The sequence below is a fragment of the Dipodomys ordii genome, unplaced genomic scaffold (genome assembly GCF_000151885.1).
Source record: "Dipodomys ordii isolate 6190 unplaced genomic scaffold, Dord_2.0 Scaffold1, whole genome shotgun sequence".
Classification (NCBI taxonomy): domain Eukaryota; kingdom Metazoa; phylum Chordata; class Mammalia; order Rodentia; family Heteromyidae; genus Dipodomys; species Dipodomys ordii.
Window position 1 is genome coordinate 26980122 of NW_012267217.1, and position 16581 is coordinate 26996702.

At 40.9% G+C, this 16581-nt stretch overlaps 1 protein-coding gene across 1 annotated transcript in view; it reads right to left on the bottom strand.

The window, feature by feature from the left end:
- Positions 1-16581, bottom strand: part of Tpte2 (transmembrane phosphoinositide 3-phosphatase and tensin homolog 2) — a 137004-nt gene that overhangs the window by 10403 nt on the left and 110020 nt on the right. The window contains exons 28-29 of the mRNA XM_013011816.1: positions 14402-14494; positions 10652-10722 (exon numbers count right to left, since the gene is read on the bottom strand). Of these exons, the coding sequence (XP_012867270.1) occupies positions 10652-10722; positions 14402-14494 (164 nt within the window). The remainder of the gene's footprint in view (positions 1-10651; positions 10723-14401; positions 14495-16581) is intronic.

The window sequence follows — 16581 nt, forward strand, 5'->3', positions numbered from 1 at the left end:
GGAAAGTAGACTGGATAACTAAGCAGGCTAGATTAGATTTTTGTGATGGAAATAGAGTATCAGTAAAAAATGCTGGTGAGTGCTAATAAAGCCAATGAACTAAAACAGTTTAGTTTAAAACATTCCATCTCTTGGTAATGATACTAAGGTTCTGTGGGTTTTCAGCCTTAGGAGATGTTGATAGAAGACAAGTAGCACTTTGAACTACTTTTGTAATTCCTCTATAAATCTAAAATGATCTCAAAATGCAAAGTCCAGGAACTGTGTTTCCCCAGAATCCCTTAAATAGACTATAGGAAACTTTGGTGGTTTAAGGGACAAACATGTCACAATTTGAAATGTATGATGATAACGAAATGAGTTATCACGATCCTTACAGAAATCCTTTTACTCTTACTGTACATTATTTTTTAATTTTTTGTTTTAGTGCAGGGCAGGATAGCGAATCACGAGGCCGGGACGCTAGTCCTGCTCCGCCCCCCCCCCCCCCCCCCCTGTGGGACCCCGCGGAAGACCCCCACACGCCGGCCCAACGGGAGATGTTTCTGGAGACGCGGTGAAGTTCAGCCAGGGCGCTTGGACTTGAACCTGGGGCGGCGCCCGCGGGCTCCCGCGCCCGTCCTGGCGGGGGACAGGGCAGGTGCGGGATCTCTGAGCCGCGCCACTCAGGAAAAGCGGCACGCCACCTTGGGTTGGGAAAGATCCAGAAATCCCGCCGAGGGAGCCCCCCCCCTCCCCAGGCTCCTGCTTCTCCTGCCACCGGCCTGACCTTTACCCTGCCGGCACCCCAGGAATCACGCTGATCCCCTCACATCTCTATTCCAGCCCACACGCATCTACCCCGCTGCCAGCACTAACGGACAATCCCTGCCATCCCCATGAGAAAAACAAACAGAAAGGCTGGGGAGTGGAGCGCAGCGCCTCCGTATTATGTGCACAGGCCCACGAGGGCCAGCAGACCTCCGGGACTTCCGGTGAGCGCCTGTGTCCTCACTTCCGTTTCTCCGCAGGCACCGGCACCACCGCTTAGGCCGCCAACCGTTGCACGGCCATCATCGGGGCTCCGCTGGCCTTCCCGGGCCATTAGGGCCTTCGTCTGTCCTCGTGGCAGGGGGAGGTCTCCCCTGAGGGGCGGGCAGCGCACGCTGTAAGAACCAAACTGAAGCCATTTTGTGACAGCTTCTAAAGGTTAACTGGTGTCAGTCCCTAATTCCTGCTCTGAGTTAATGTTGCAAAAATGAGTTGAACAATAACATGTCTGTGCAAAGTTTTCCGGAACTGTTATTTAAAGATTGCAGAACCCCCCAGAACAGGATGGTGTGGAGACCCAGTCAGCAGAAGCTTGACCACAGGAGATGTCAGCCTCGATGGCTCCAGCACACACCTGGTCCCTGACCAAGCAGAATCCAACTTGCCCCTAACCCTAGCATGGCTGTAATTGTGTGGTTTTTGCCTTTATAGGCCCAGCCCTACTGTTGCTGGGGCCCCCTCCGTTCCTCTGCTGCGTCTGGGGGTACGGGACCAGGCCCGAGCCTTGGCTTGCTGAATAAACCTTGCATTTTGCAGTCCGGGTGGCCTGGTCTCCCGGTGGTCGTCGGAGGGTCTCTGGGACTTGGGTGTAACAACTCCCGGCCCCAGATCAGCGGGCTCCAGGGCCTAAAATGCTGGCTAGCTTCCAAGGCCGCCTGTGGTCTCCTTCTCGGGCCGGTGAAAGCCTCAGCCATTCTTCTCGCCTTGCTGAGCCATGCCCGCCACAACCCAGGAATGCTGCATCCTAGGCAGCTGGGCAAGGCCTTCGGCTGGCCCTGGCAGGGCGGAGGCCAGGCTCTGAGAGACCACCACCGCCATCAAATCACCGCAGTGGGGCATGGAGATACGGGGAGCTGGCTCAAATGAACTTTACAACTGTGGGGAGGGGGAGGGGCTGGGGAGGTGGAAGGGAAGGGATGGTAATGGTAACAATGCTCCATGGGAAATGTACTGATTACACCTGTAACCCCTCTGTACATTATTTTTACAATAAAGTATTAAAAAAAGATATTGGTGACACAGATCAAGATGCATTATACATGTAAACTGCTTTGTTAAATTGCAATATATAACCTAAGATTAAGAGGAGTAGGTTGGGAGGGGTGGATGAGAATGCTGAAAGGGGTGACATTGACCAGGATACACTATATTAATAACTAAAGTGAATGGCAACTCCTTTGTACAACTACATAAACATAATGAAAATATCTCCTCCAAGAGAAATAACTTCGAGTATATATATAGAGAGAGAGAGAGAGAGAGATACACATATATTACACATATATTTACATAATTTAATTAATCAGCAAGGGTTTGGCCACACGTGTCTCAGAGTGCCCTGCACTGTAAGTCTAAGTTATTTTGCATCAAAATACTTGTTCAAGGTAGAATCCTATGGCAAAATCAGAGCGGTAAATATAGTCCATGCTTTTGGTTTATGTGGATTGTCCAGTTCCTCTCCTGACAGATGCTTCTTTATATTATATGCACAGGCCTACAAGCAGCCAGTAAATCTTTGAGGACTTCCAGTGGGCACCTATGTCATCACTTCCTGTTTCTCCGCTGGCACTGGCCCAACCTCCCGGGCCACCAGCCATTGCACCTGCAGTCCTCTGGGCTCCGCTCATCTTCCAGGACCCTTAGGGCCTTGGTCTGTCCTTGTTGCGGCAGGAGGTTTCCCCTGTGGGGCATGGAAGTCACGCCAGGCCCAGGATCATCAGGCTCCAGGGCCTAAAATGCTGGCTAGCTTCCAAGGCCACCTGTGGTCTCCTCCAGCCTGAGAAAGCTCTGCCATTCTTCTCACCTTGCTGTGCGATGCCCACCTCCACCCAGGAATGATGCATGCTAGGCAGCTGGGTGAGGAGGCCTTCTTCTGGGCCCAGTAAGGTGGAACCCAGGCTCCTAGAGACCACCATTGTCACAACTCACCGAATTAAGTGAGGCCATACTTCAAATGGAACTAATTGATATCTACTGAGTTTTCCACCCTAAAATGACACAGTACATGTTCTCAGCAGCTCATTGAACTTTCTCCAAATAGACCAAATCATAGTTTATACAGGGAATTTAAGCAAGTACAAGGGGATTGACATAATCCCCTGTATCCTATCTGACCACAGTTCTAGCTAGTTCTCAATAACAAAGCATACCGTAGAAATTACTCAAATACATGGAAATTGAACACTTTGAGCAGCACATGAATAATGGAAAAAATTAAAGAAAGTAAAGGGCTGGGAAGGTGGCTCAGTGGTAGAGCACTAGCCTTGCATGCCTGAGGCCCTGGGTTCAATTCCTCAGCACCACATAAGCAGAAAAAAAAGCTGGAAGTCGTGCTGTGGCTCAAGTGGTAGAGCGCTAGCCTTGAGCTGAAGAGCTGAGGGACAGCACCCAGGCCCAGCGTTCAGGCCCCATGACCAGACCAAAAAAAAAAAAAAGAAAGAAAGAAAGAAAAAGTTCCTACAATTTGATGAAAAGGAATATACATCACAAAAATCTGTGGGACACGGCAAAAGCAGTCCTGAGGGGCAAATTTGTTGCTCTCAGTGCACATATCAAGAAAATTGAGACCAAGTAAACCATCTTATTATGCAACCAAAAGTGCTAGAGAAAGAAGAAAAAATTGAACCTAAAGTTACTAGACGGAGCCAGATAACCAAATTAAGAGCTGAAATAAATGAGATAGCAACTAAGAAAGCTACAAATCAAATTAATAAAACAAAAAGTTGGTTTTCTGAAAAAATTAATAAAATTGATGGACCTTTGGCAGGATTAACTAAAAAAAAAGAGAGGAAGCCGGGCACCGGTGGCTCCGCCTGTAATCCTAGCTACTCAGGAGGCTGAGATCTGAGGATCATGGTTCATAGCCAGCCCGGGCAAGAAAGTGAAACACTCATCTCCAATAAACCACCAGAAAACCGGAAGTGGCGCTGTAGCTCAAGTGGCAGAACGCTAGCCTTGAGTTGAAGAGCTGAGGGACAGTGCCCAGGCCCAGAGTTCAAGCCCCACGACCAACACAAAAAAAGAAGAAGAAGAAGAAGAAGAGAGGAAACCCAAATAAATAAGATCAGAGGAAAAATTACAACAAATACCCAAGACATCCAAGTAATTGTAAAGAACTATTTCCAGAAACTATACTCTCTATAGAAAGAAAACCTAGCAAAAATGAATTTTTAGAGAAATACAAGTTGCCCAAACTGCACCAAGAAGAAATAAATCAATTAAATAAGCCAATAACAATGAGATACAATGAGATAGAAGTAAAAATCAGAAGTCTTCCAACAAGGAAAAGCTCAGGACCAGATGGATTCACTACGGAATTTTATAAGACCTTTGAAGAGGAATTAATACCCATACTCCTAAGACTCTTCCGAGAAATAGAAACAGAGGGGGCTATCCCAAACTCATTCTAGGATGCCAATATCATACTCATCCCCAAATCAGGCAAAGACCAACAAAAAAAAGAAAACTACAGACCAATCTCCTTGATGAACACAGATGCAAAGATCCTTAACAAAATTATAGCCAACAGAATCCAGAAACACATCAAAAAGTCATACATTATGACCAAGTAGGCTTCATCCTAGAGATGCAGGGATGGTTTAACATATGTAAATCAATAAATGTAATCCATCACATCAAAAGATGCAAGGTCAAGAACCACATGGTTATTTCCATTGATGCAGAAATGGTTTTTGACAAGATACAACATTCATACATGCTAAAAGCTCTGGAGAAAATAGGAATAGAAGGAACATTCCTTAAAACCATAAAAGCCTTATATGACAGACCAACAGCCAATATTATACTTAGTAGGGAAAAACTACAACCAATTCTCCTAAAATCAGGAACAAGGCAAGGATGCCTACTCTCTCCACTCCTCTTCAATATAAGTCTGGAATCCTTAGCCAGAGCAATAAGGCAAGAAAAAGACATTAACGGAATCTGCATAGGGAAGGAAGAAGTTAAAATGTCCCTTTTTGCAGATGACATGATACATACCTCCATGATCCCAAAAACTCCACCCCCAAATTCTAGAATTTATAAACCATGGCAAAGTAACAGGATACAAAAAAAATCAGTCCACAAAAATCAGTTGCTTTTTTGTACACCAACAATGTACAAGGAGAAAGGGAAATCAAGGAAACTACCCCATTCACAATAACCCCCACAAAATAAAATGTTTAGGAATTAACCTAACCAAAGACGTAAAAGAACTGTTTAATGAAAACTATAAAAACTTTAAGAAATTATAGAGGATACCAGGAAATGGAAAGACCTTCCACGTTCTTGGATAGGCAGGCTTAATATAATGAAAATGGCCATACTGCCAAAATTGATATACACATTCAGTGCAATTCCTATAAAAATGCCAATGATGTTCATTACTGAAATACAGAAAATAGTCCAAAAATTCATATGGAACAACAAAAGACCTAGAATAGCCAAAACAATTCTAGGCAAAAAAGAAACATGGGAGGGATCTTGATGCCAGACTTCCAACTCTACTACAGAGCCATAATAACAAAGACAGCTTGGTACTGGCACAAAAAGAGACTCAAAGACCAATGGATTAGAATAGAAGATCCAGAAATAAAACCACATGCCTACAGTCAGCTGATATTTGACAAAGGAGCCAGAGATGTACAGTGGAAGAAGCACAGCTTCTTCAACTACTGGTGCTGGGAAAACTGGGTGGCCACATGCAGAAAACTAAAAGTGAACCCTAGCCTGTCACTATGCACTAACATCAACTCAAAATGGATTAAAAACCTTAACATCAAACCTCATACTCTGAAACTACTGCAGGACAGAGTAGGAGAGACACTTGAACTTATAGGCACAGGCAAGAACTTCCTGAACAGCGTTCCAGGGTCACAATAAATTGGAGAGAAACTCAACAAATGGGACTACCTTAAAATAACAAGTTTCTGCACAACTAAAGACATAGCAACCAAATTAGAAAGACAGCCAACTAACTGGGAAAAATATTTAGCAGCAATGTATCAGACAAGGGGTTAATATCCATTATATACAGGGAACTCAAGAAACTAATCCCTCCCAAACCCAATAAACCAATTACTAAATGGTCAAGGGAATTAAAGAGAGACTTCTCAGAAGAGGAGATAAAAATGGCAAAGAAACACATGGGGAAATGTTCATCTTCTCTGATTGTAAAGGAAATGCAAATAAAGACAACCCTGACATACCACCTTACCCCAGTCAGAACGGCCCACATCCTAAAGTCAGCCAATGACAAATGCTGGAGGGGATGCGGAGAAAGAGGTGGGAGTATACACTTATACAACCACTTTGGAAAGCAGTCTGGAGGGTCCTCAGAAAGCTAACTACTGACCTCCCCTATGACCCAGCCATACCACTCCTAGGCATCTATCCTGAACAACAGGAACCAGGATACAAAGACACATGCACCTCCATGTTCATTGCAGCACTGTTTACAATAGCCAGGATATGGAAACAACCTGTATTCCCCTCTATAGATGAATGGATCCAAAAACTGGTATGTATATACAATGGAATATTATGCACCCATTAGAAAGGACAAAATAACAGCACTCCCAGGGAAATGGATGGAACTAGAAGATATCAAGTTAAGTGAGGTAAAGTCAGAGCAAAAAGACAAATGGCACATGGTCTCCCTGATAAGTGGATGTTAAGGTGATATAACAAACGTAAGGTGATATGACAAAGTAAACAAGACTTGAGAAACAAAGGACCTCCATTCATCTGGTCAAATCATTACTAAATGACCCCATGCTCCTGACCACATATATAGCATATATGTGCACATCAGAGGGAAACCAGGAGGAGGACACAGAACCAGAGGGAAACAGGGCAAAACATAGAACAGCTGCACTGGTCATTGATCAAAATGAACTAAGCAACTCAATGGCAGCGATGGGAGGGAGGGAATGAGCAAGAAAGAGGGAACAGCTGACACTAAGCAAAAGGAAAGAAATGTAGATATCACCCAATGTGGAAGAAATGACTGTATTGTCAAAGCTCATAGAACTCATAAACTTTATAGAGCACAATAAAGACAATTTCTCCATGAAGGTTAGAATGTGGTTGTGACTTTAAGTATCACTATCCCACAATACTGTGAAATTTTTGAAATTTATGTAATCACTCAATCACAATAAAAAATTACAAAAAATTAATTGGTTACAAAAAAAATCAAAGAAAGAAAAAAAAACCCCAAGGTTTGAAGACTTAACTCATCAATAGAATGCTTGAGGTTGATCCCTAGAACCACCAAAATATTTGTTTAACTTACCATTAAATTTAGACATCCAACACTCTCAAGCATGAGTCATCAAATTATATAGCACTGAGAAAAAAGATAATTATACAATGAAAACAAGAGATCAAACAACTTGAGGAGAAAATGAAAGAGACAAGACTTCAGTATGAGCTCTGAAATTACTATCTGACTGCCAAATGATGCACATATGCATAAATAATAATCATAATAATCATAATAATATAACATTGGAGAATCATAATTGAAATAACTCAGTATACACTCACACATATAAACACCGGAATATGTCACTTAAGATAGATGGAAATACAAGTCTGAACACATTTAATTCAATATTTAAAAGTCCAAAAAAGGAAAAATAAAGATTGAATAGTCAAAACAATAATGATTGAGAAAATTTGAGAACCCTTAGATTTAGAAAATATAGAAATATCAAAAAATTAAAAAAGAAATATCACAGGAAGAATATATTTAAAAAAGAAAATGAAATGTAAGCATTTCTTACACTTAGTAAGAAAACTAAATGTAAACCTTCAAGCAGTAGTGGCATAGCTAAGCCTAAGTTGTGTTTCTATCATCCCTCAAAGTGATATCCTAATTTATATGATGAAGGGTAAGCCAGGTGTCTATGTTCTAGTCAGTTATAAAGAAAAGAAAGAAGAAGAGGAACACACCATGTTCTAAATGGGATGATCTGGAATTCTGATAATTTATATTTTTTCCTCATCCCTCTGTAGCTAACCATAGTAAATCTGGAGATAGCAATCTTTTACTAGGTAACCACATGCCCACTAAACCAAAAAAATCCATTGAAATAAATTGTGCTGTCCAATTAAACAACCACTAATCAAATAAAATTACATAAAAATTTAAAAATCAGTTCCTTATTCCTACTAAACTCATCACAGATGTTCAATGGTTACCTAATGCTACAGTAGAAAACTAAGCTTAAGAACACTTTTTCTAGCTCAATGCACACTATTTTTATAGTCTAAAGACATGCTACAAGACACACAGTGGCTAGACTCAAGATGGTTAGGTTTTCTGTTATCTATTTCTCTCTTTTTCCACTTAAATGTTCATGTGAACTCTTATCTCCACATTTAAAAAAACAAATCACTTAGGTACTATAATCCTAAAGTTTTATCCAGGGGTGTTTATCTTGCTCTTGTTTACGATTCCTCCAGGAAGTTCACAGGTGACTATTCATTGTAGCATCCTGCAGAATAAGATATTTATCACAAGATACCAACTCTGATATACACAGTGATAGAGAAACTTTAAAATGCCTACTCAATAAAAAATAGAGAAAGAATCTCAAATAGCTATCTCCCCCTGGGCAGGGATGGTCAGATGCTCAAACTGGACTAAGTTTGTTTAGCCTTAGTCATGGCTGTACTATCTGAGAGCAACTTGAACACTTTGCCTTTGGTGATAACCATGGATCTTTAGGAATGTCCTCTTTGGAGCTGTATCTAGAGGAAATATATTGACATATTTATTGATAAATCAAGAGAAATATAAGCATTTCCTAGATGATGAACAGAAACTTTATAACTCACAATCACAACATTTTACACTTTTTTTGAGGTCATCTGAGATAAAAAGTTTAGCATGGAAGACAAGATTCTTAATTCATTGACACTGAATTGGTTCTTACTTTTCTGGCCTTACTTCATGGGGAAATGACTTAGTTGAATTTCCTATGAAATTGCTTTTTCAAAGTTGGGGCATAAAAATAAATCGATTTCTCTATCAACTATCACTGAAGCCATAGTGTGCTAAGACTTTCTAGTTATCACTAAAATACTCAAATACTTCCTCTGAACTAATAAATGTAAAAAGGAAATTGGAGATGCAAAGATAAGAGAACATATGGGAAAGAGAAAGGCAACAGTTGAAGACATTTTCTGCAATATGATTTGCAGAGAAATTGTATGTGTCCTGTGATATTTGTCAGATTTGATTGAACATGCTCAAGCAACTTCAATATTATCAAAGTGAAAGGCACACTTACAAGTAGACTTGGTGATTTGTAGAAGAGAGAGTTTCACTGTCTAATCTATTCATCATTCACTTGTCTGTGAAAAAAGTTTCAGCTCTCTCTCTTAAAACAAAACGACTGACAACACTTTGTGAGAATAACACAGATTAGGTTCTAGGCCTCGGCTGACTGCTACTTTCACTGTGTCAGTATACATTTTCCCATTTCTTAGTTGTAAGGTGGCAGTATATTTTGGTCTTATTCTATGGAATGAAGCTGGTGATTCAGCTTATGTAACATGCTTGAATGTAGGAACTCTCAAATTACCCTTGAGCAGATTTTTCTATTTTAAGGTCTAGAGAATGATTTCCATTAAACCAATGGAGAAAAGCCTAAATAAAGAGGTGAACAGAGGTAAGCCGTGCAAGCCTGTGCATTGAACAGAGTGGTGGTACGTCATATCTCATTTCCCTAACTGCAAAGGAGGCGGCCACTGCAGGACATGGGGATTACGGAACCAGAACCAGTTATTTAAAACAATCTGAAGGCAATTTTGTAGAATCTTCTACCTCAAAACCCTTCTCTACCTATATGTCCAGAGGGCAGAGTAACAAGAAGAAAAGATTCTTCCACTACCATTTCAATTTTCACCACAATTGCAAAAACACAAAATTTTAATGCCACCAAACTATACTCTTCAAAAAGTGGTTAAAATGAAAACTAACATATTCTATACTAAAATTAAGAGGAGGAGTGTGTTGGGAGGGGTGGATGGGAATGTTGAAAGGGGTGGCACTGATCAGGATGCACCATATTAATTGCTTCAGTGAATGACAACTCCTTTGTACAATTATGTAAAGATAATGAAAATATTCCCCCCCAAAAGAAGTCACAATTGAGTACATATATATGTATATATATATTTATATAGTTTATAAAAATAGGTATTAAATATAAATCTGGATGAAGGGTTTAGTGCTTTGCACTGTATGTCCTTCAAGATACTTCTTCGAAGTACAGTTCTGTGCCAAAATCAGGGCGATAAATATCCCAAGTTTTTTCTTTGTGCGGATTATCCAAACGGTCTCGTGAGAGATACAGTCTAAGGGTAGGAAGGAAAAAAACAAATTACATTTAATTTTAGGGCTAACAGACAAGTCATGCAATACAACACCCTTGTTTTAGAAAGAGACTTGTTAGCTGCAACCAGAACCGACGTCCCATTTGTTTTCCCTACTTGGCTCATTCCATCACTTTGTGTTTGTGTAAACAGTGGGCAAAAAAACTTCCTACTGTAGTTTATACACAGACATGGAAGATGAAGCTCTTTCTGTTGGATTACATTATATCCTTACCGGTTCCTCTTTATTAAAGCAGTGTTGAACCAAAAGAAGAAAGCGCAGTCATCATAGTAGTTGGGTATGATCTAAAAACACATGGTTAAAGGTTATTTTCATAGTAAAATAGATACCAAAAACTAGTGATTCCAAAGAGATTAAAATTCCTCCCTTATTCTTTGTGTATGTCATCAGTTGCAGCCTTCTATAGCAAAGTACTCAGAGGCTTAGGAGAACACTGTTTCAATTAAAATATAATGGGCCAAAATTAGTGCAGGGAAATAGAAGAAAAAGGATTTAATAAAAAGTCACTAGGAACAGAGTAACAAAAATAAGATACACAATGGAGAGACATATCTACAAATCATGTGTCTGATGAGGGTGTTGTATTCAGAAGAACTCTTCAATTCAAAGACAAAAGGCAGATAAAAACAGATCAACCCCAAGGCCTTAAACACACATTTCTCCAGAGTCTGTATCCAAAAGGCCTACAAGCACACACAAAGACTGAGACCACATGCCATACTACTAGGATCACTACAAAAAAATCAAAGGCCCTCAGGCCTTGCTGGCACAAATGTAAAACGGTGAAGCCATTTGGTGACTACTCAGTGAATTAAACATAGAATTACCAAAGCCACTTGAGGAATGGTTTTTCCCATAATAGATATATACTGATTAAAATTTTTTTTGTCAGTTGTGGGCCTTGAACTCAGGACCTGGGTGTTATCCCTGAGCCCTTCAAGTCAAGGCCAGTGCTCTATCACTTGAGCCACAGCACCATTTCTGGTTTTCTGGTGGTTAACTGGAGATAAGTGTCTCACAGACTTTGCTGCCTGGGCTGTCTTTGAACTGCAATCCTCAGAGATCAGCCTCCTGGATAGTTAGGATTCCTGGCATGGCCCAGCTTGATCTTATTTCTATAATGCTAAATAATCAACTAAAGACCTATGACTTTTGCACCCACTCACACTGTGGTGCATTCTAACTCATTGCTGTTGCCTGTGCTTCCATTTTGAGTGTACATTAGACGGGCATAACAGGAGCAGGGCACAGCCACCCTTGACAGTTTCCAGTCTCTGTCCCCTCCCAGTTCCTCAGTGGGCCTGGTCTGGATATTTGTCCCATGCATCCCTATTCTTATGTGACAGAAGATACAATCCCTTTGCTTCACTCAACCCATTCTCCAGGGGACCTGTGCAGGTATGTGTAGTGAATGTTCCGGAATACTGACATAGTGTATTACCAAATACTGACATAGTGTATTATTGAATATGGGAAGGTATTGATTATATATGTGCTGTGAAACAGTATGGAATATTAAGATGTAAAATTAGGAATTACAAGTTATGAGATACAACTATGGAAGATAGAGATAAGGACACACATATGGAGCCTACAGAGACATCACCAAAGCAACCAGCCCACCACAAGGAACAGACTTGGCCAGAAGTAGGGCAACCTTACCCTCAATGATAACCAGTCGTGGCCAGAAATGAAGCTGTCAGCAAGGCAACCCTGCCTGCTATAATAATCAGCCATAGCCAGAAATGACAAAGCCCAGCCTAAAACATATAAAAACCCAGGGCAGCGCAGACCCCGCGAGATGGCCTCTCCAAGCAAGGCGACTCCCATCAGACAGGCCCTCCAGTGCAGCACCCGGCAAAGGGCCACTACTACAGAGGACACCTCGATGGACTCCCCTCAACCTAGGATCACATCAAGTAGTGTGCCATGTGAGCACCCATGGGTGTGGGACACGCTTGGTAGAATTAGGTGTAAGAGTTAGATATTGGTGTGGATTATATTTGAAGTGTTAGAATAAATGGAGCGAAACTTCTTGATCTAAGCATGATGCTATTCACCTGCTCAGCACAGTATGTCTCTGTGACCACTTGGGTTACAGCATGACTCTTGAGACCCCAATGGAACCCTCCATGGGAAACCGGCTCAGGAAACACCCTGGGCCCAGCACAAAGGCTACTTGCTCAACCTCAGGTCTCCCTGTGTCCGTGGCTCCCCACCACTGGTGGGGCATCAGCTTCTCCTGGATGGCGCCCTCTTTCCACTAGCCCAGACTGCTGCTGCCCTTGCCTCTCCTATTGCTGACCTGCTTCTCCTATTCTCTGTGTTCGTTGTGCTGCCTGCTTGGTGCCTTATCTGAGCAGTGTGCACAAGCCTGTGTCTGTTCTCAGGGCTTTCCTGCAGTATCTATTTGGGTAGGAAGAAACTAAAAATGACAAATCAGACAAGAGCCTCAGGGCATCTGCCAGTAAAACAGGTTTCCTCTGAGAAGGACACCTGTCACCAGTGGCACTGAGGCATTAGGCTGCCCACCAGGGTAAACAATCATCCTGTGAAAGACACACTGTACGGCATCCACAGCCACCTCACCTGGAGCCCCATGAGAGCAAAGCTAGAATTTATAGTTACTCTCAAGAGACGGTCCTTGAGACCAAGCTAGAAGAAGTATATATCTATTGCTACCATCAACAGCTACTTTTCAAGATTAACTATCCCTATTGATGATGATTAGAGCTACTCAGGAGGCTAAGATCTGGAGGATCTTAGAAAAGTCAGGTTCCATTTCCAAAATGACCAGCAAGAATCAGGACTGGAGGCATGGCTCAGGTGGTAGAGATCCAGCCAAGCAAGCAAACAAAGCATGAGGCCCTGAGTTCAAACCCTGGTACTACAAAAAAAAAGCCCCACAAATACACGCACACAAAACTGGTGAGCAAAGAAATTTCTAATTTTTTAAAATGTGCCTTCACATCTTGACCCTTGATAATCATCACTGAAATTTCTATTGCCAAGGTTCCCTGAGCCAGTGAAGAAACCACAATTTCGGTTTACAGACCACTAGTTGAGCGAGGATTCAGACTTGTTCCATCATCTGAGGGATAACCTTCCAATACAATGTCTACCCAGGTCATTTTTCTGCACATTCACCATCGCAATAGCTAATAGATATACCTTCAGCAGTGAGTAAGCAGGTGATGAAGGAATGCACAGAAAATGAAATTTAACTTCCTTGTTGATAGTGGAGATGGATGATGTAACAGAAAAATACAGCTACTGAGCTGCTGGAATTCATTATAAACAAAACCACTCGGACATAACAGTGTACAACTAATTAATAGAAATTATACACTCAGGACTCTTATAGTAATGATGCTAAGTTAATGATAAAATCTCCCGCAGTTATTGATAGTGTAAAAGTATTGATGGCAATATGTTTAAAAGATACAAAACTGTCAATACTACCTTCTTTTTAGCATCCTGGTTTTCTTATTTTTCTTATTTGAAAACTAACAGATAGCACATTGCATAGAATTTAGATAAAAGTAGGTGGGTGCTGGTGGCTCACATGTATAATCCTACTCAGGAGGCTGAGATCTGAGGATCTGCAGTTCACAGCCAACCAGGGTAGAAAATCTGTGAGACTCTTATGTGCACTACAATACTCAGCAAAAGCCAGAAGTGGTGCTGTGGCTCAAGTGGTAGAGTGCTAGCCTTGAGCAAAAGACGCTCAAGGACAGTGCTCCAGGCCCTGAGATCAAGCCCAAGAACTGGTTAAAAATATTTAGAAAAAACCACCCTTTAAATATCTTTTTAAAAATCCTGATAGTTTTGAATTGTGTTTTTCTCCTCTTCTCTGGACATGGATTGCTCTCTATCCTTTCTCTTGCTGAGAACTGCAGCAAAGGACATCCCCAAACAAAAATATTCACAAATCCAGGTTATACAGGGATTTTTCATACTCACCGGTGATGAAAACTTCACTTTTATGTCAGCATGTAAGTTCGGACAGTCTAATATAAGAATTATTGCTCTATTGGTCTCTACATCATGTTGTAACTATGAATAAACACACAGAATTAGGAACTATAAATGTAGTTGGTAGTAAGTATTCATTTTTACCAATCCAAGCATGCAAAGTTCATTATATACTCTCAGTTTCATAGCCTCGTCATTTCATACAGAAATTAACAGTAATCTTTTTTTCTTTACATTAACTCTACATGTTTGAGGGTTCTAATAGGGAACTGTTGAGAAGCAATGTATTCATGTTTTACTGGAATTTAACATAATAAATATTACAGTTCAATAAGAATCATCTGAATTTCATATTGTTTTAAGATAATGGACTATAAAGCTTAATTTTAAAGCTCACATTGATATTCGAAAAGCAATGCTTACCTAATCATGTTCTTATAGAAAAAATCTTCTTGACTCAGATATATACTAGATAGTCTGAGTCAAGCAGAAAAGGTCAGATAAGGTGATGTTAGGGAAATGAGCCCTAAGATATATATTCAAATGATTTTTTTTCTTTCATGCGATTGTTTCTAACACATTTATAAGATTATTTCTTTGTTGCTTTGTATGTCCCTCCCCCACAGTATAACCCCTGCTTTCACTGTATTTGATGTCAGTATAATTTGTGGAGGGGAAGGGGAAAAACAAATCGTTTAAATAGGGATACAGGTGAACCCATTGCAACAATGAGATGTACAAGTCATTATGTCGAAAACGAACTTTACAACTTTCGTGGGGGGTGTGGGGGGCCCGGCGCCGGGGGCGCGGGGGTGGAAGGGAAGGGACGGGAAGGGGAAACAAAGGAGGAGGCTATAATGCTTGATAAGAAATGTACTCATTATCTTGCCCATGTAATTGTAACTCCTCTGTACAGTATTTTCACAATAAAAAAAATAAAAAATAAAGAAACCCCTTACTTTGCTAGTGGGATCAATGCTAGATTCCAGTGAATGGAGTGACCAAAGATAGGTCATGTTTTGGGAATTAACAATTTTGAAATCAGTCTAAGTATTTCTTTGGTATTGATTCACCATCATACTATACAGGGGCTATGATAGGCCCTGTGGGACAAAAAACAAACAAACCAAAACCAAAACCCTCACATTTTTTCAAACCCTTCAGTAGTTTTTATACATAAAGAACAACAGTACAATAATATGCAGAAAAGCTGCACAAAGAAGATTTGTGTGCAATTATGTAGTGTGTGTGTGGAGGAGGAGTTTATAGTATATAGGTTGAACAGGAAAACTTCCCCAAGGAAGTAAAACTTGAGTTGGTCATTGGATAAATGAGGAGTAGTACAGGCACAAGATACCTGCAGAAACATGAATTAGACTTGTATTAGACTTGTAATTAGACTTGTATTTCTAGAGCCAGAGGGGTGACCCATCCTCCTTTATTGGGAGTCTGTAGGTCAAGTTATTGATGGCAATAGCTTGGCTTTGCTAGCGCTGTTGTGTCTTGAGAGCTTAAGAGCCAGGAAAACAAGAGTGAAAAGTTGCTAGGAATCGCTGGGGACATGTCCTATGTAACAACGTGGCTGGATAATTATCACCTGTAACATTGACTTAGTAACTTATGGTTTATAAAGTTACTTCAAATGCATTACCTAAATCTCACAACACTTAAGATGTGGCCTGTTTTATAGTAAGAATTTGAGCCAAAGGCAGTCGCTTGTCTTTGTCCATGGTACACAGTGTCTTCTGCTCACAATGAGAACGATATTTAAGGATGCATTCTGCACACATCCACATGCTAACTTTTATAGGGAGAAAGACAAAGAATGTGGACTATTGTATAAATCTAGAAATGAGCAAGTGAAACCCTGGACTAGGGTGCGGGAACATGAAAAAAAAGAAATTTCAAAGCATCCTCCATAGGAGCTGGTGATTAATGTGATTAAGAGACTAAAGCAAAAAAAAAAAAAAAAGAATTCCAAATTGTAAAGCCTGTGTTGGAGAATACTGGTTGCATTTAAGAAGCATAGGAAAAACTTGTTTGATGAATCAGGATTGCTGAAATGTGTGTAGACAGTGGGTGTGGAAAACGCCCGTGTGGCAGCTCTGATATCATCCACACAGCAGGGGTTCCTTGATATCTGTTGAGTGACTGAAAGAACCCATGCT